Here is a 20,309-nt window from a genome sequence, read left to right on the forward strand (position 1 = left end):
TGTATTATCGAGCAGCATAATGATCCTGTATTGTCCTACTGTCCAGTTTGCTTCTGTACTTCTTCAGCTGTATAATATTCCCCTGGTACTGTCTGCTGTACATATGTCAGACCTCCTGGGTCATTCATGGCATTGTTCTCCTCTTGTGTGATTGACAGCTGCATGTTAACCTCCCAACGGGGGCCAACGGCATTATCATAACGTGGCCCGTGGCCTGTGGCTTGACTGCGGTGCAATTACTCAGTCCGCAGGCTTCAAGGCTGTTGTGTCCTGATGACAGGGGTGAGGGGTATCACGTGGAAGGGGGTCAGGCGGATGGCACAAACGTGTCTTATGATGTCCCATATCGCAGCTGGCACTTGGATAGACCTAATCTGGCACCTATAGTAGGCTAGCTCAAGCTGATACCTTGGATACTGCCTTGTTTTCAATTGACATGCATCTCTCAGGACCCCCCCCCCTCTCTCTTTTGAATTAGTTGGTATTTAAACTGCTATTTGAGCAAGGTACAAATATTTTATATAATTTCCGAGACAATCCTCTGGGGCGGTCTTTGAGGAATTGTCCATAGTGTGTTGTTGGTCCAAGCAGGGATCCTGTCTCACATGCAGCCCCCTTTCCTTGTCAGACTTTAGCAGACAATGCTGGGCTCCTTATCAGTGATTAACCTTGAATCATTAGCAATACAACTGAACATGATGAATGAGCTCAATATGTGTAGCGGGCCTGGCAATATAACTAATCCACCTGCAGCTTCTGTCTTTCTCATCAACACGCCAAACGAAGGCTTTCCTCCAACAGGATGAAAAGTTCAATTAGGCATTGTCTGTTTAAGAACATGCAGGGGCTTTGTGGATATATCTTTGTGTTTGACAGCCGCATCTGAACACAGACAAAGGCTTTTTTTGATTTGATTTCAGGACTGATACTCCACGTCCGACCCCCTGATTGTGCTACAGGGGGCTAAGCTGCTGAGGCGGAGAGGAGGCTGGACTGACATAAAAGAAAAACCCTCCTGATGGGAGAGTTTGGGTTTTATTTTTTATTTTCTTTGCACAAATAGAGGAAAAAAAGAAAAGAAAAAAAGTGAAATGGATTATTCTACCAAGAGGGTTAAGAAGCACAGGAGCAGTGATAAGATACACACACAAAGAGCAGGAGTTCACCCAGAGGTGCCGAGGAGGAGGATCAAGTGTGAGTTAGTGACAGATTCAACCGGTGTGCTCTGCCATGCATTAAATCCCCCCCGCTTTTGTGTGTGTGTGTGTTAAATCATCTCAAACAGACACGTGCTTATTGTCACTAATCTACCCACTCCTGTTGGAGGGAAACTGTCACAGAGTGCATAATGCTGATTTGTGGCTGTGGTATGAAGATCCATATACTGTAGCATTAAGGGTGGGGTATGGAGGAATACACTGATCAAAACATCTTTCTTTCAAAGAGCCTCTTTATTTTTGTTTATTTAAAATAAATAGAAATATACAATACGTACATCGGGTAAAAATGAATCTGTGGAATGCCTTATTTGGGAGCCACTGTAACCATTTAGTGTTGGTGAGAATAGTATTTGAAAAAGTTCTTAGGACTATGTCACAATACCCATAGTAAGTGATGTGGAGTGAGAGTGTGGACAATGCTGGGGTGGAATATATACGAAACCCAGACATTGATATGACAAGACAGAAGACAAAAAGAAAACTACAGTTCTAGGCTATATTCTGGACATATGTGCAATAGTAGAACATCTGATGTTGTGAACAGTACATTGTGCCCAGTGAACCATCTCCATCAAGTAAAGAAAAAAAAAGAAAAAGAAAACAAATGCTTGAGAGTCCTGAAGTAGGATACTGAAAATAGTGTCATCGTAGCTCGCCATGGTGAACCTATTGCAGGTCTTAACATTCAAAATATCAGTTTTATTGGATTTTAATCTCTACCTTGTATCCATTCCATAAATAACATGCAACTGTCATATGAAGCCTCAGTTCTCTTTAAACCCTCCCTGTTTCTCCAGACAGTAACGCATTAAGGGGTTTTGAAAGATGGGAAGACATTTTGTATTGTTATTTTTTTTCACCACTGGAGGTCACTGAGTGGATGCCAAACTTTTTCTGCCCTCAATTTATCACTTTTGTCTAACATATCTTAGGTTCTCATCAGTGTCTCTACATTTGATTTTTTTGTTTGACAAAGATAATCATTAGGGGGCTTTTGGACTTCTTATATCAAATGGGCATTGAAATACTGAGATTTGAGAAAGACTCCCCACTGACCAGACGACTGATTAAGTGTAGGTTAGGTAGTTGGGGTCATGCAGAGAGACATGGGCTTCTTTTGGACCTGGTGTCACCTTTAACACCAATCAGTATGTATGCAGTAAGTTTACCCATTCTTAACAAGCTGCTCTGTCGTCTCAAAAATGCCTTAATTTCAATATCAAACACTTTGGAACTGTTCACAATTAATAATTAGCAATTTTATTGCTGTTGCATATTCATTTGGTTCAACTAACTGTCTTTTCTATATATAAAAACAAAAAAATCTGACTGAATTGTAAGGCTTTCCAGTGAGCAAAGATTGATATCAAATTAAAATTAGAGGGAACATATATCATTTTTGTATTATACATGCCATTTAGTCTCCTGTGAGAGAGATCCTGATGTTGCCATATCTTGTACAGGTGTAGTGTGGCAGATGTAAGCTGCATCTGCGGTGACAGCCGTCTTATCAGTGAAGTTAAGGCTCACAAGAACACTGTTTGCACAAGCCACATATACCCGTTAGTGCATCGTATGAACATTCGACCGTTAGTGTTCAAGTGCTTTGTGGCTATATATCTGACTTTGGACATAGATCTGATAAGATACAGTATCATGTTTCAACATTAGTGTGTTAATATACCAGGGTGATATTTTTTTGTTTCAGTGGGGGAGTGAGGGCTTAGTCTTTATAACTATATGCTTATAGCTATGTTTCTTACTAATGGGCTGCATTACATTCAACACATCTCTGTCCTGTGAGGATATAATACTGTATATCCATACATACACATAGTTCAGGAACTGATTAGAATATTCTGTATATACCGTATATTTAGCCATGGTAGTCTTTATTTTGAATGAAGTGAACCATATGTGTATCTCAGCTGTATACACTTAAAACATTGCAGAAATCTCAACTAACACGACTACTGTATATGGTATCTGTACAATCGGAACAAGAAAATACATATTTCCAGGTTAGAACTGGGGTTTCAAGAACTGCATACTTTTATAAAGACTCTTGGGCAGATAACAGGGAAAATAGGACCGTGTCACTGTCATTTCCCTCTTCTTAGCCTCACTCAGCTGTTGCCAGGCTACATGTCAGGTCAGATGTCAGTGGGATTATAGTCTGGAAATGCTGCGCTACACTTCCTTATCTGCTAGTCAGCAAAGATGTTTGGATTTGGATTTGGGTCAGTACTCATTAGCTAGTGCAGTTATCCAATCATGTGCTCTGTCTTGAGCACAGTGAGCACATTTATTAACCACGCATCCATATTAGCACCTTTCAAGGCTGTCTCTTGTCAACCCTAAAGGATCGTGAAACTATGGCTTCCCACCCTGACCTTGATGTATTCAAACAACATTGAAAATTGATTTAGCTCTGACAATGATAAACTGGTTTCTTATTGTTGCATTGATTCTTGATGATGATGTGTCATCCACTCCTGGTGCTGTAAATAATCCATACATCTTTGTGGTGATGATGATGGTGATGGTGATGATGAAGGAGATCGATGAAAAAGATCATGATGGTGATGTCATTGCTTTAACCATTGAAACAGAAAAGGATTCCATGGCTTCATCCATCCCTGACCTTATATCTCTGTGGCAACCATGTTGTCGTAGCGAAGCGGGGGACTGTGAATGTCCATGTCAAGCTCAGTCCGGCTGTCCATCTCTGCAGTCAGCTCCCGCAGGATTTTCTCCAAATCTTGGTTCTTTTTGTGCATCTGCAAGTAGTTGTACTGCAGCTGCTTTTGGTATCGGATCACTTTGTCCTTTTCCTTGTTCCACGTCTGTCTCTCCTGCTGGAAGTTGTTCACCATCTTGTCTTTCTTTTGTTTCTCCTCCATCAGTTCCTTCCTCATCCTCTCCACCTCCCTTTGCAGGGTGTCAGTGTCCGCCATTGCGTCTCTATGCCTGTTTCTCTCAGTGTTGTCTTGATCCATTGCCTCAGCCTTGCCAAAGACCTCCATCTTGGCTCTAGTGATCTGCAGCTTCAGGTGCTCCTCCTCCAGCTTGGCTCTGCTGCTCTGCAGTTTCACCTGCTCCTCCTTGGCCAGACTCAGCTCCTGCTTCATGCCCTTGATGTCAGTCTCCAAGCGGCCCACCTTCTCTCTCAGGAGGTCTGCCTCATTTTTCTTTCTTTGTAGTTCATTCTGGCATACCTGACAAATGGATAACATATTCACAGTTTAGGAAGTGATTATATTTAACTATTGTGTTGTTGCTTCTGACATTTACACTGTGTAGGGTAAATATACCACAATTGTACAGGATCTACTTATATCTTCCCATATTTACTGTTCTTGCTATCAGGGAATTCACACAATACCAACATTAAGTTCTGCTCTCAGAAGTCAAGCACTGTCAAATGTGGACTTGAGAGAATCCCTCCTCTCATTTAATACCATTCACCATTCACCCCACCAGTCTTTCTGCATGCAAGAGAGCACTTTTGAGGTCTACGTGTGATGCATAGGGATGAACTAGATTGTGTTTAAAGGAAAAAGTGGAGTACAACTCTAGAAAGATGGAGTCTGTACCTCGACTTCTGCGCAACGAGAGCGGATGCTGTCTTCGTTTTCCTTGTTCTTCTTCTCCAGCTCCTCCATCTTGCTCTTGGCCTCCCTGAGTGCCGCTTTGAGGTTGACGATATCGCTCAGCTTGTGTCCGACATCTGCCTGCGAGTCTTTCAGTTGCTGTTTCAGGAGCGATATTTCCCCCGATTTTTGGCACACCTGCAAATGAAACATGCTGAGAATTAACAGGGGTTATCACGCCTCGCCTCAACTCTGTGCCCTGCCCAATAAACAAGCCAGGTTTCATTAGCATCTTACAGTCTCAGCAGCACTATCGAGACACAAGAAAATATTTCCCCCAATTACAGGCACGTTTTCTTCTGTTTTCTGTGCACACAAGCTGATCTGTCCCCAGCAAGACTTCTCAGTAAACCCACACATACAGTAAATGCACTGAATGGAGGTATAGCAGCAAGTTTGTCCGACTAGGCAGCCAATTCAGCAGATGTTGCAAGAAATGTTTGCACCATGTCTGAACTTTACAAATATTTAGCAGCTCAGAAGTTGAATGATGCAGTGCATGTATTTTGTACATGACTGAACTTTTCCACTACATTAACACTGCAATATTTCTGGATAGTTTTTCCTTATGTTTTTTCTTCAAACACAAATGAGTGTTTACTTCAGTTAACCACTCATGTCAGGCTACAACTAATGTTACATTTACATTAATTTATGCTTTTAGCAGATGTTTTTTCCCCCAAGCACAGATACCTTATCAATAAGCCTATGAGTGCACCTCATCAGCCCCATAATGTCCCATGGTTTTATGCAATGATGTGGGCATAAATATATTTATGATATGGGCATCTTACACAACAGCAGCCTATGGAGCCTCCTAGAGAATCAACCACTATATCAGATCTACACTCTATCAGATGAACCACCAGGACAGCATAAGCCATGTGTCCATCTCTCACCTCCCACTGTGTCTCCTCCAGGGTGGGGGCCAGCTGGATGTTCTCCCTCTCGTAGCTCCTCATCCTCCCCTCGGCAGCCTCCCTCTCCCGCTCAAGCCGGTCCACCTCCTCCTGGAGCTGCTCCTTGTCCTGCTGGAGCTGGATGACCTGTAGCTGCAGCAGTTGTTGTGCCCGGAGCGCCCGCTGCGAAGCCTGGCGGAGCTTGGTGGAGCAGCGTTGCTTGAGGCCCTGCATCTCCTCGGCGCAGTAGCGCTGCTTCTCCTCGAACAGCTGGCAAGTGTCCGCCTCCTTGTCCTCCAGGCAGACTACGAGCTCCTGCAGCTCCGACTCGCGCTCCAGAAGCCTCCGCTCCAGTTGCAGGATCATAGACTCGTCCATCGAGATCGGTGAGCGCACGCAGCCCACCTCCGAGACCGGCGTGTTGGCCTTGGGTTTGGTCGCGTTCGTCTCGGAAAAGAACTCCAGGCTGAGTGGACCATCGGAAGTGCACGCGGTAGCCGCGGCGGCTATGTCTCTATTCAAGTTCATCGCCGCCGTCAGGCTGTCACTGAGCGTCGACGCGTTCGCTCGCCCGTTAACCGATTGGTTGCTAGTGCCCGTGGTATTCATCCAGCTGCCCACGGTTATCTCGCCAATCCCCGAACTGCTGTCCCCGAGCCACGCCGACCCCGACCCGCCGACTCAGCCCCGACGAGTTCCCGCTCAGGTGCTGCTGTAGGCTAACGTTGTGGGCCGAGCTACTGTAGCGGACCAGGTGGCCTGTGGACATGCCGGTACCGGTCCCAGTGCCGATACTGGTGCCATCCAGCTGGCTGCTGTACCCGGTGCTGTGGGTTGGTAGACTGGACATGGAGTTGCGGCCCGAGTCGGTCAGCGTGCCCGATCCGGCATCCTGTTTGGGCTCTGGGGTGTCCTTGGAGCGCTCGGACGGGCTGAGCCCACGGCCTAGGATCTGGTTCAGGCTGTTGTGCGTTTCCATGGAGGAGCTGCTGCTTCTGGGAAGCACAGGCTTGAAAGCCGTGGGTCGGATGAGGGCCTTCTCTACACTCTGAAATAAACAAGAGGAGAAAAAAAACATCTAAATGCCTACTTCTCCACACTCTGAAATAAACAAACAAACAACTTAACAAACATTTCACTATCTATACAAATGTTTATTGGTTGATGTATATAGTGTATAAATTTGGTTCAGTAGGAATTCAGTATTTCAGTAATTCAGTTAAACAGTCTCTGTCATTTCATGTATCACATTTCATTTTAAGCTGTTGTTGATCTCAGAGTTGTCAGCCAGTAAACTATCTTCTCATCTCTAACTGTATAGTATGACAAGGTGTATTGGTGTCAGCTAGATAGTTGGTTAGTTTGTTTGTAGGTTAGTCTACCATTAAGACAGCTTGTATGCTTGTTTTATTCAGATACTGTACTGTGGTTTTGGGATGAATCCTGCGTGCTCATCAACACTGACATGACAGCGGTATAAATAAATCACCCAACTTTCAACCAAGCGTTTCATGTTGACAGGACCATTATAGAGAGTCAAAGTCACCCCCTTCTACTTCCAATCCATGGGACCTATCTTTTGAAAAAATATGAACGGGAATCAATGGAGAGATAACAATTATTTTTTGGTCCTGTTCGAATTGTGCCATGAATTTCACATATGATGTGTGTAAATTAAAAAAGATAATTTTTCATATCAAGAAAGTACTGTTGTTTGATAGACTGCAAAAGCTATGTTAGGTTTTGTGTGAATCCGCTCAGTGGACTACATCTCTCGTCTCGAACGATGTATGTCACCAATGTGTCACCTGTTGCTATGCATGTACATTCCGGTAAGGCTGTGAATGGGCTAATGTCACTAGCACGACTGATGGGTTTGTAGTCGTTGGAATTACAAACTTTCACAATGTTGCAATTCAGTAGTTACGAAACAAACTGCAACTTTCTTTACATAAAAAAACAACTTTAAAATTAACAAACATCATACGTGTAATTCAAGGCATTCAAATAATTTATATTTCACCATTGACTACCGTTCATAATTCTTCCGAAGATAGGTCCCATGGTGGCAAACGGAAGGGGTGGGACTTTGGCTCTCTATAATGAGCTACCAAAAAAAGAAAAGAAAAACAGGGCTAAATGCAAGCTGACACAGTTGGGTAGGATGGGTTGTTTTCTCTCTTTTTCCACCTCTTCTCTTGGTCAAAGAGTGAGAGAGACTGAGATGGAGAGATCGAGACAAACAGAGAGTCAGAGAAAGGGCGAGAGAGAGAAAGAGAGACAAAGAGAGAAAGAATAAAAGACAGAGAGAGGAGACAGAGAGAGCGGTAAGATGGATGACTCCCTGGTATGATATTAATTATGTATGTCAGGAGAGTGTGAGAGAGGGAAGATTTCGCCGCCTCAGCATACCTTCTGTCTGACTCCATGGCTTCTGTGCCGTGCCACGGCTCTGTGTGTCTCTGGCACCCGTAGTTTATAAAAGGGGCCATTGAGAGCAGGGGTAGCTTGCATAACCGCGGCCTCTCCCCCATCCACCCACCGCCCCACACCAAAACTCTTGGGAGATCAAGGCATTCTTAACACGTCAATCTCAAGCCTTAATTAAATGGAGTAGACAACAGTAAGCTCTCGGAGAGAATGTTGGAAACCACCAGGGATTATGCCGCCATACTACTGTACTTGTCTGGGGCCTGGGAGGAAAACAATGGCATGGTTTGGTTTGAGAGATGGAGAAGCCCCTTAATGTTATATGCATGGGTCAGTAGTTTCCAGAAATGCACAATATATGTGTGTGTGCTGGACCTGGCTTTCTTTTTGAAATGCACAGAAACTATTTTTCCTGGAAAGTATAAGTAGTGCAGCTGGCCACAGCAGGAGTCTACTTATAAAGTACAGCTAAATTCAGACAGCATCAGTTGAAACATTCAACTTTTTAATTAGAGTCAGTGATACATTCAAGTTATTTTATCTGATAGCTATGCTTTTGATCTCCCAAGATTTGACTTTGAAATGAGAAAAGATAATAATCAAAATGTCTTTGACTTTTGACTTTAGTTACCTTCTCCAGTTTTCCAGACATCGGTATTAGTTCCGGGGGAGTCCCTTGACCGGCTTCGGTATCCAGCGATACTCCATCACGGTCCTCTAATGACGCGTTTCTATGGTAACCAGGCTTGGTCTTATGGCTCACCTTGATGTAAAAGAAGTCGTCGCTTTTGGCCGAGTGGAAAATACCTTTGTTGTTATTATTAGTGCTGCTGGGGTCCTGAGAGAAACCATACTTCAGAAGGCCGTCCAAACTCCTGCCTGTTCGCTTGGAGTGGAGTCCCTTTTTGAGTTTGTGCTGGGAGGCGCGGCAGTGCTTGCTGTTGAGACCGTGTCCTGAGATCAAACTGCTGACGCTGCCCATGATGATGATGGCTCTGGGGGCATCCAAGGGGATCCAGAGGAAAAGGTGATAATGAGCATGCAATCAGAGGCTGTTTTGATTAAAGCTGGCTGAGGGCGAAGTGAACACATAGCCTCCAGAGAGAGTCCCCAGTAGTCCCATTTGTGAGCCTGGAGAGAGATGAAAAGGAAAACAGAAAAAAACATATTTGTCAGTTGTGGTAAAAATAAAATCCACAGTGATGACGGTCATCAGTGAGTGTAGTTTAGACTCGCACACAAAGGGAAGCAGACGCAGATTTACTGGGTATGTATTAACATAAAATAGACATCTTTGTTTGCTATTTTTTAGAACAATGCAACAATTAACAATTTTAACACAGATTTTCTGAAAACATTGTTTTATTACTGTAAGAATTTACCTTAATGTATTTAGATGGTCAATTTTATTCTTAAATACATGTTTGATTTAAAAAAGATTTTGATGATAGACAGATTCTTAGCAGTTCTTTGCAAGTAAAGGCTTTGTCTGTTTGGACAAACAATGGGAAACAGTGAAAAGAAACAGCACACACCACGTGGTTCTCCGGTGGTGTGTGTGTAGGTGTGTGTGTGTGTGTGTGTGTGTGTGTGAGTGTGTGTGTGCATGTATATATGTGTGTGTGTGAGTGTGTGCTTCTCTCTGTGTGTGTGTCTGTGTGTGTGCGTGCATGCGTGTGTGTTAATGAGTATGTTGACTGTTAACCAAGGTAAAAGTGATTGTATAGGACGTTCAGCTTTGGCCTACTTCTCTTTGTGTTTGTGCTCAAATATTTTGAGGTCAGGGACAAACACAGAAACAGGAAGTGTGTCTTTAGGGACTGCTCTGGGTGTGTCCATAAGGAGATAAGAGCTGATGGCAGTTATTCAGAGCTTCCTGATTTTAACATTATCTCTTACAAGCATGCAAGGTTGACATCTGGACATCTAGGGGAAAGCCTTTAATTGTTTGATGTGGAAAATGTTTTAAAATATTTATATGACCTAAATACCTAATTATATGAAAACACATAAATCTTAAAATATTTTTGATATCACATAGATGGAGACTTTTCACACACACACACACACACACACACACACACACACACACACACACACACACACACACACACACACACACACACACAGTAGTAATAACAGCCTTGGAGATCCCACTCTTATAGTATGGTCTTCTAATAACCTGCCAACATAATAAAGCATCCCGCCTGCTACCTCTGCTGCACAGCATGGAGTAAGCAAACAATAGAACAATAGAAAGTGCGCCTTATACCCAAACCTGTTACCCCACAAAACTGGTCCTGGATGCTTTGGGGAATTTTTTCAATGTCTGTCTGAGTGGGTGACAATGGTCAGAAATGATGCAGCTGCATACTTATATGATAAAATGAAATATTTAAAAATATGTTTATTTTAAAACATGCCTGACTTTCCTGACTAAAGAAAGAGTGCGATACACAGTTTGTTATGAATTCTGAGGGGAAATCCCAAAGCCAGCATCGACAGCCTGCCACTGCAGCTGAAATCTAACACTGCCAATTAGAGACAATTTGATGAGAGGCATCCTGGCACAGGTGTTTTTCAAGAGGGATTATCAGTGGAGAGTCCTTTCTGTCACTCCATTAAATCATTTTTCACACCTCTCTCACTCCTTCTCTCTCCATCTACCTGTCTCTCCAATGCTCCCCCTCATTGTTTTTTTCATTCTGTTACTCTCTCCCTCTCTCTTTCCCTATCTCTCTTTCTCTCCCAATCTCTGTTTTGGTTTGTTTTTGTTCTCTCTAAATTACCTCTCTGTTTGAATCTTTCTCTCACCCTCCCTTTTCGCTCTCTCACTCTCTCTCTATTCTCTCCATATGCCACTGCTTCTGATCTGCTGATCTGGCAATCCACAGGGACCCCCACTCGGCCCTCTCACTCTTCTAACTGGCTCCTCATCTTACCACCGATGAGCTTTCCTGTGCTCATCAGCCAGTCTTGACACTTTCAGAAGCAGCTGGTGTCTCGCTAAACCAGCCTTGAAGTCCTGGACTCATATCCATCATAACAGGCACATTGTGTCCCACTGACCCTCTGCAATGAGTGTCCGCACAAACAAAAGAGTGGCCTTTGACAGGCCCGTGTATTGACAGGTCTCATTATGATGATGAATGGCATACCAAAGACTCATCCCATATACATATTCCACAGCACACTTGACATGATGCTAAACACAACTCTCTCTCTCTCTCTCTCTCCCCCTCTCTCTCTCACACACACATGTTTTTCTCCTGTCCTGCACACAAAAGGAAAGCCACATACCCTGCTAAGAAGTTTCAAACCTTAGTTATATCTCATTCATATCCTATCATATCCCATCATGTCATATCATTTCATATCATATCCCTGTGAAAGTATCCATCCTCTATTGTTTACTTTGTTGACCTCTAAGTCATGTGCTCCCTTCCTTCCTTCCTTCCTTGTGCTCCCATAAAATCACTTCAGCTTTTGTAGTGGTGGATAAATTTAATCTCCAACCGTTTGCTTGCCAATTGAATCTCAATGTCTCCCCCACCTACTTTGAGTTGGACTCTTAGGAGAGCAAACTCACTTACTTTCACTCACACAGGCACACACACACACACACACACACACACACACACACACACACACACACACACACACACACACACACACACACACACACACACACAGAGTACTCACACTCCTGGCTGCTATCTGCAAATTACAACATCTGTTCGCTCCTGAAACCCAGACGAGATACAACAGGAGAGCACAGGAGCCTTTAGCAATGTCCTCCAATGAAAAGGCTGGGCTAGCATCTCTTTGTTTTAAGCCACAGCACATGCTGAAGCTGCCCTTGAGCTACTCTGAACAAAGCTGCACTTTCACTTTTATGGGTTTTGCACATAATAAATGTTGTTATTTAATATCACAGTTAAAGTTGACTAGTTATGCAATGCAAAGAGCGAGAGTACTGCTTGAAGATGTTAATTAACAAAGATATTACAAACAAAGAGAATAAAGTCCATCATTATGGTTGGTTTGAAGTTAGTCCTGCAATAACATGTTTTTCTCTGCATGCAAAACATTAGATTGTGTTGGTTGCATTGCATTGTGATATTCTTTTTTTGACAACCCAGAGAGTTGACATGAAGTCTATACTTGACATGTAAAAGCTGTAGTCTAGCAGAGATAAACATTCTCAGTCAACCTAAAATATCCTGGAGGCAGCTTGCATGCATGTATCTGTTTCTCTCTGCACGTCTATTTGGCAGTCTGTCTGGCTTGCTTCCCACTCCTTATCACAGCACTTGTCTAGACTGAGACGGAAGCTCCATGCAACCACAACAGCGCCATGCACACAACTCCAAAGATCACTTACTGTGGATGAGCAGTCTCCGAGTGGCACGTTCAACTTGGCAACATCCCCTCTATGCTGTCTTTAAGATCCTCACCGCGTGCAAGCAAGAGTGTACCGCGCACCATGTGTTTTGAGAGGCTGTGTCTCTGAGTGTGTGTGTGTGTGTGTGTGTCCTTGACTGAACCAGCAAGTGAGTACATCAAACTGCCAAGAGTCAAGAGGCTGCGTGGTGCAATGAGGGGGCGGATCCGGCTCATTCATCCTCCTCTGGCTCCTTTTGCATAACTGACATGTAAATGTGTGTGTAAGTGTGTGTGTGTGGGGGGATGGGTGGCCAGACCCCTGATGTCCCCCACGGGAGAAAGGGGAACAACACGCGCCTCTCCTCACAAGAACGTGTGCCACAGCTAAAGTGATTAACTCAGTGCAACTCACAATGAGTCGCTCTGACCCCCCTGCCCCCTTCCGAAACACACAGACAACCACACATGCACACACGTAGACAGGGCAGGCTGATGTGCACACACAGGTAAAAATACACACATACACAAATGTACCCACATGTACATTTTGCTTTGTGTCATGCAGAGTATGTTTTCTATAGCCTATAATTGTATTCACTGTTTACCTATTATGATCAACTAGCTGTTTTACTCATACCTTATCAGATACCTTACCTTATACCTTATATCTCATTGATCATATATATATCGCATCTTACTTATTCTCTCACAATTATGCACACTCCCTCTTTCTTTTTCTCTTTCTCTCTCTCTCTCTCTCACACACACACACACACACACACACACACACACACACAGGTCTTGTTGACTCACCCTGTGTATACCATCCTTCTATGTGTTCCAAAATGGCCCCGCACCCACTCAGAAAAACACGTCTCCTAAAGAGAATGACCAGCCCCCTCCTCTCCATCTCCCTCTCCCCCTCCCTCCCTCTCTCCCTCTCTTCTCTCTCTTTCTTTGTCCGTTGAAGTGTGCCTCCCGTGTATGGGGTACTGTGCACTAGCACTTTTATGCTTCCTGAGTACCACATTTACTCTCTGAAAAAATGAATGATTAGCTAACTACTAGACTACAAAAGCCTATTTACACAGGAAGCCAAGAGTAGCTCTTGTTTAATATTTCAAGTCATATCTGTCATATAATAAAAGTCATAGACCAATGCAAGTCATTAATATGATATTAATAAAGTAAATTATTTTCTGTCACACAGTGATTGTCGTTTTGACACAATTGTCTGCTTAAAATTAATTGATTTGGCTGCTTTTAGATTTACAGAACTTTTTTGCTGCTAAAAACATTATTCGCTCCATTTGACAGTTAAAATGCAATGCCATTAAAAAAACAAAAAAAAACAATTGTTGACAATAAAGTCAAAGAACGTTTTCCAAAGAACACCATCGAAAACGTCCTAATTAAGAAAAAAATAAAAATAAAAATGCCAGACATCAAGAAGATCAAAACTGTATAATTAAGAAATAATAATGATTATTGTGAAGTCGGTTTCTGAGCACAAGGTGTTGTAATTAAGCATTAGGCTAATGGCTGCATGTATGGTAAGTGCGATAAGTGTGCCCTGAAACCCTTGTGCAAATCCGCCATTACCATGTAGCATTACAAGATTCTCAACACGGCCTCCCCCTTACTCCCGCAGACTAATCCCACAGCCTGACAGAGGAGAGTGGTGTGAGACCCCCCCCACTAACCCCAACACACACACACACACACACACACACACACACACACACACACACACACGAGACCAGTCCTGGCCCTGGCACAGGATGGCACAGATAATTTATCCTAGACCCCAGGAAAGGGCACCAAAAGGGGTAAATTACCTCTTCCATACTAAAGCTGCACCATGGTCATCTCTCTGTACAGACCAGCGGTCTGGGGGCTGGGTTGTTGGTGACTCAAACGGACTTACCTAAATACATGGCTAGACAAAAAGTACAACTAAAGGGACTGTCATATTGTATTTTGTATTAATCTCACACATTATTTGCACAGCAGGCAGCTTGATTGTGCATTTTACTGTTCTGTGGGGAAATTCACTTTTTGCTGAAGGCGATGTTCAGCGATAGGACTGCTTTGATGATTTTGCCTAGTAGATGTAGCACGTGTGATATTGATTTTAAGGGGTCCATTGTGAGTGCTTAGTGGGGGCAGACCAATATGTAAACCGCCAGGCCACCCCTGAACAACTGCCCAGTGCATTTGTAAAGAAAGGGGATGAATCAAGGGCCAGCCAATCTATGAAGGTGAGACCCCCGAGGGTAATGCAGCGTCGAAACTGCTCACTGAATACTCTCCTTTAAATTATGGATGTGGTGTTGAATATGCCACTTCCCCTGCTGAGACCCGTGTTAAGGATGATATTTCTTTAGAAAATGATACCGGGGCGACGCAGTAATGAACCAGGGATTGGACGTGTAATGACATCGCCCCGGGTGATGTGTGGACTCTGGCTCTCATTCATATAATTTATTTTCATGTGTGTGTTTATGTGTGTGTGTGTGTGTGTGTGTGTGTACTACATTATAAGTGAGGAGTCGTTTAGGTGTTATGACTGCTCTGAGCTACATCATAATTGCTAACTTGGAGAGCATAGACAGTGAACAAGGGAGTGTCTTTTGTCCGTTAATGATATGGGGTGTGGTAACAGTTGTTTACAGGCTTTACGAATTACATCAGTTCTGGCTTTATGCCAGGTTATTGAAACAAAAGGATATGTGAAAGACTGACAGAGAGAAACAAAGGTAGACAGGGGGAGAGTGAGACAGAAATAGAGAGAGAGAGAGAGAGAGAAGGGGGTAATGAAACAAGTGTGACAAAGAGCAGTGGAGAAGCATTACAGTCTTACATCTAAATATATTTCATGTGAAAACCACAGGTGCGTTCTAATTCGATAACATATTATGCAACAGTTGGAGGAGGTAGGTCTCCGTGAGTTTCGTTGAAATAGAACGTTTTCACAAAATTTTTGAAATTGAGCTGTTCAGAGAAAACATGTTCGCCATTGTTTGCCAAATCTGAACGCACCTCAGCTGTGCATGGTTAACCCCAGTAAAGCTACCTCAAATGTATGGTGTGTTATGCTAGTGACTGTAGTAGGTAATGTGGATTATTCTTGGGCATTTCCCAGCAGAACACCTGACAAAAGGTATGAAATACACGTTAGAGGTCTGCGCAGGACAGATTCTTCAGTCCCACTCCAGCAACATTCTGTCCTGCTCCACCCGCTCCCGCAATAAATGTGGCATTTTTAGTCCCATTCCCACCCGCATCTTTAACATTAGGTCCCGCTCCTGCCTGCAAAAGCTCACAGGATATGCAGGAGTTTGCACTTTTGCCTTGTCTCACAAAAGGAGCACTTGACACACACAACTGAAAAAGACTGCCAGATGTCTGATTTAAAGTTTCTTGATTTTGATTGTAGGCTACTGTAACACAGCTATGCTAGCTGGCATCCGTTCTTTATAAAGCCACTAAAATCAGAAGTAGCCTAGTGGTGTCCTCTTCCTCTGTCATGGTTTCGATTTTGAGTTTCAACAACGGAGCAGCAGGAAATAATTTAACCCACTTAAGCCTAAACGACACTTAGGCTGCTTAAACCCCATTTTTAATGCTGCCTAACACAATATCCAGCTCAAATATAATTGTATACACTACTTTAATAACTTCTATATGTTATTTTACGCATATATTTAATTTGCCGGAGTGCAGTGAGTCATCGGATTGTCCCTCCCGCATAGAGCTTTCAAAACATGTCCCACGCCGCACTCTTTTGCACGTCCTTGTCAAATAAGTCACCAACATCCCCCAAATTGGAGCATTGTGTGTGTGTGTGTGTGTGTGTGTGTGTGTGTGTGTGTGTGTGTGTGTGTGTGTGTGTGTGTGTGTGTGTGTTGTGGGGTACGGGTTGTGTGTGTGTGATTGTTTCTGTCTGAATCTATGCACCGGAGCACAGAAAAGGCTTTTAAAATCAGCCGTGAAAGACCCTGATGTCATTTTGTCATTGAGGACCCAGACAGATTTAAGTCTCTACTCACTACAGAGTTGCATGATATACAGCCGGTGACACAATGTCTGTGTGTGTGTGTGTGTGTGTGTGTGTGTGTGTGTGTGTGTGTGTGTGTGTGTGTGTGTGTGCACGCACGTTCATGAGTGTGTGTGCTGTGAATGAGGAATACCCCATGGGGTGTAGAGAGGGCAGAGAATCTGATTCTTGAAGAGTGCAGTCAGCTTTTGAGCAGCCGTGAGGGACCTTTATGCTGCTTCTGAGCGCAAGTTCGTTGAGATCCATTATGGCCAGAGATGGATGGTGATTTGGGGCACAGTATGATCTAACTCTCCTTACAGTGAGTGAGGCCCCACAGTCAGCCATCAGGTGGATGTGGGGTGTGTGGGTGGGGGGTTGTTATGGGGTTTTATGGGGTGGCAGAGGGTGTAGGAGGGTTAGCGCCATGGGTGGGTGGGGGGGGGCTAATTGGCCATAACAGACCTTTATCTGTGGATATGGGGTACTTTAACTCCTCTGGGAGAAAGGAGTGGGCTGTTTTTAGAGTGGCTGTGTGTGTGTGTGTGTGTGTGTGTGTGTGTGTGTGTGTGTTTTGTTTCTTTTGCACATGTCCCTCTTGTATACGCCAACCAGTCTGAAAAAGGAAAAATAATAGTCTTTTACAGACACAAGCTCAAGCAGACGCTGAAGTTCTGAGCATAACTAATCCATTGTGACACACACACACACACACACACACACACACACACAGAGTAGACCTATAGAGCCTGTAATAAATGTACACCATGCCTAAGGAAGAGCTCCACGCTATATTTCACTGCACTTCAACTGACCATATGCCATCCTCAACTGACGGCCAAAAGCTGCCCAGATTTATGGAACTTTTATTCATAAACAATAAGTCTCCCTCAGTGCAGTCACTCATATGGGGAAATATGTGTCCCCAGTGTCCCTTGTGCATACATTATGCAAAAGCACTTCTCCACTATGTTAAGCTACGGCTAGAAGGTCCTGCTGAGTAATGTGTCATGGTAATGTGAAATTACGTATAAATAAAGCCTTAAAGAGGTAGTTAGGTCGGCTACTGATGCCAGAGGCACATGGCGTCTTCAGGCAAAAGTGTTTAAAATGAATGAATGTGTCTCTCTCTCTCTCTTTCTCCCTTACCCTGTATTGTCTTTTGGTCCATATCGTCTGATGTCTATGTGAGTGTGAGAGTGAAATATAAATGCTGTAAAAAGTGCTGCTTGTCAGATGTCTCCCTCGTGAATGAATATGAAGGTCTCAGCAAAAGCTGAGACAAAGGCTGAATTATCTGCTGCTAAGTTACCTTGGATTTGTATCAGTCTCTTTTGCATCCCATTTTCCCATAGGCTCTGAAAGCGCATTCGCAGGGAAGAAAATGAAGGTCTCCTCGGTCCTCTGATAATGTCACTCAAACAACAGGCCACACTGTGAAGCACAATGAACCCAATCAATTCCTCTAACCCTTGGGTACTGTAAGGTGGACATCACCTCTGTGCACCCCTTAACGGAGCGGACGCATGTCCTTCGTAAACTGAGCATGCCAGCCGAACACAAGAACAAAAGCGTTTTCTGGCGGTGACTGTGGCAAATCTTCAGAGGCTTTATGTGATATTGAAATGAAAATTGGACTGTTCCTTTTTCACCCAGACAATGATGCTATGGCCTCTAGTAATTCCCCACCCACCCAGCACAATTATTACCCAAATTTACCACAGGAGGGGCTGGGAGACCTGCTAGCAGTGCTTTTCCAGCCATAGGAGTGTGAGTAATTTCGGTAGCCTGTATATATAATTGACCTTGCTCTCATCTGTAAAGAATGAGGAGCTAATGAATTGTAATACGGTGGGTTTGCTTTTACAGACTAAGGGGTCAGAACATTGTGTCCATAGCTTTACCATTCACTGTGGATCGGTTTGTCTGTATCTACAATGATAATACCTGAGACCAGCTTAATGCATAGTGAAACACACATGGTGTGTGTGTGTTTGTGTGTGTGTGAGTGTGTGTGTGTGAGTGTGTGTGTGTGTGTGTGTGTGTGTGTGTGTGTGCTTCTTTATGTTAGCCCATTGATGGTAACTAGATTTGATACCATTGCCTTCAATAGGATTGACCTTGTTTCTCCCTCTTCTTACAGCTCCAAATCAACTCGGTGCATGAATTGTCATTACGTAACTAAGAAGAGGACAGGATAATATTTCAGATCTGGTTAGGACTTGTCTCTGGGTCTCGCCGTGTTGAATTAATGGTGTAAAAAAGAGAAACAGTTGCAGCCTACAAATGCCACACATTCCTACTTGTTCAGGGTCTACTTTAATGAGAAAGCCTTTCTCTATCTTCAAACTCTCTATTCCATTGTGTAGTTGTACATGTGTTCAGACGTGTGTGTGTGTGTGTGTGTGTGTGTGTGTGTGTGTGTGTGTGTGTGTGTGTGTGTGTGTGTGTCTGTGTGTGAATGTGTTTAGGTGTTTGTGTTTGCTCGAGTGTGTGTGTGTGTGTGTGTGTGTGTGTGTGTGTGTGTGTGTGTGTGTGTGAGAGAGAGGGAAACAGTGTAAAAGCAAGAGTCAAAAGAGGGTCATGTATGCAGACAAAAAAACAAAACAAAAAAACCCTCACACATATTATATGCCTGAACACCCCTCTATGCAACACATACTCAAACCTAATCTTGCTGGTTTCGGTTGCTTGCTTTGTGATAATCAGCCTGCGGGAAGCGAGAAAACGGCTCCTTGGCCCAGGGCCAAAGTAGTCCCTATGGGAGCGCCTCTCTCCTCTCCTCTCTCCTCCTCTTGTCTCTCCTCCTCTCCTCTCCGCTCCTCTCCACTCCTCTCCTCTCCTCTCATCGCATCCACTGTGAACGCCCCCTGGGGATGCTGATGTAATTGTATTTCCCTGGGAGACCTCTCGGGGTGCAGCATGGAGACTTACAGATAAGACTGGAACATATGTCTCGCCACCGCCACCACCTCGCCCCGACTTAATGAATATTAGCACAAGTGTTACACCGCTAACACCCACCCCAATCCCACTTAATTGATATGAGCTCATTTTTATTTATGAATCAATTTATTGGAGTGCTATACTGTATAATTGCGGGCGATGGAATGCATGTATATTTGTGTATTAAGAACTGATGTAAAAGCTATTTAACTCGACATGTTTAGGGCAAATAAGAGAGAGAGAGCGAGAGAGAGAGAGAGAGAGAAAGAGAGAGAGAAAGGACATAAAGAAAGAGAGAGCATGTGATTTATGCACTTTAATGTCTTTCCAGCAGAGGTTTTCACCCTACTCAAATCCCTTTATTCCATGCCTATGAAATAATCTGCATTTATTTTTTTAATATAACCTTTGAATGGTACGCTATAATAGTTTTTATTTAATCTCTTTCTTAAATAATGTCTTGCATGACTCACTGCACAGAACTGATTTGTTACCCTCCACCGCTAAGTCACAGTATTATTATTTTATTAAATACTTATAATCGTGTCTGAATCTCTGAATCTTTAAAACCATTGCACAATCTTCAGAATCACCTCCCCTTCCCAAGGCGGGGTGGGGGGGGGGGGGGGGGGGGGGGTTAAGGAATAGAGCTTGACCCTTTGATTCATGGCTTTCAGTGCATTAATTAATTAACAAGGTATACTCTCAGCACTCTCCAGTCACCAGTGTCCTTTTT

The 20,309-nt window shown here is 43.6% G+C and overlaps 1 protein-coding gene across 1 annotated transcript in view; it reads right to left on the reverse strand.

The window, feature by feature from the left end:
- Positions 1-1,438: 1,438 nt before the first annotated feature.
- The window catches only part of lzts1 (leucine zipper, putative tumor suppressor 1), a 31,902-nt gene continuing 13,031 nt past the window's right edge, over positions 1,439-20,309 (reverse strand). Inside the window, 5 exon segments of the mRNA XM_048244436.1 lie at positions 1,439-4,438; positions 4,817-5,011; positions 5,773-6,450; positions 6,452-6,820; positions 8,834-9,333. Coding sequence (XP_048100393.1) covers positions 3,866-4,438; positions 4,817-5,011; positions 5,773-6,450; positions 6,452-6,820; positions 8,834-9,184 — 2,166 coding nt within the window. The 5' untranslated portion in view covers positions 9,185-9,333 and the 3' untranslated portion in view covers positions 1,439-3,865.

Source organism: Alosa alosa, chromosome 5 (genome assembly GCF_017589495.1).
Source record: "Alosa alosa isolate M-15738 ecotype Scorff River chromosome 5, AALO_Geno_1.1, whole genome shotgun sequence".
Classification (NCBI taxonomy): Eukaryota; Metazoa; Chordata; class Actinopteri; order Clupeiformes; family Clupeidae; genus Alosa; species Alosa alosa.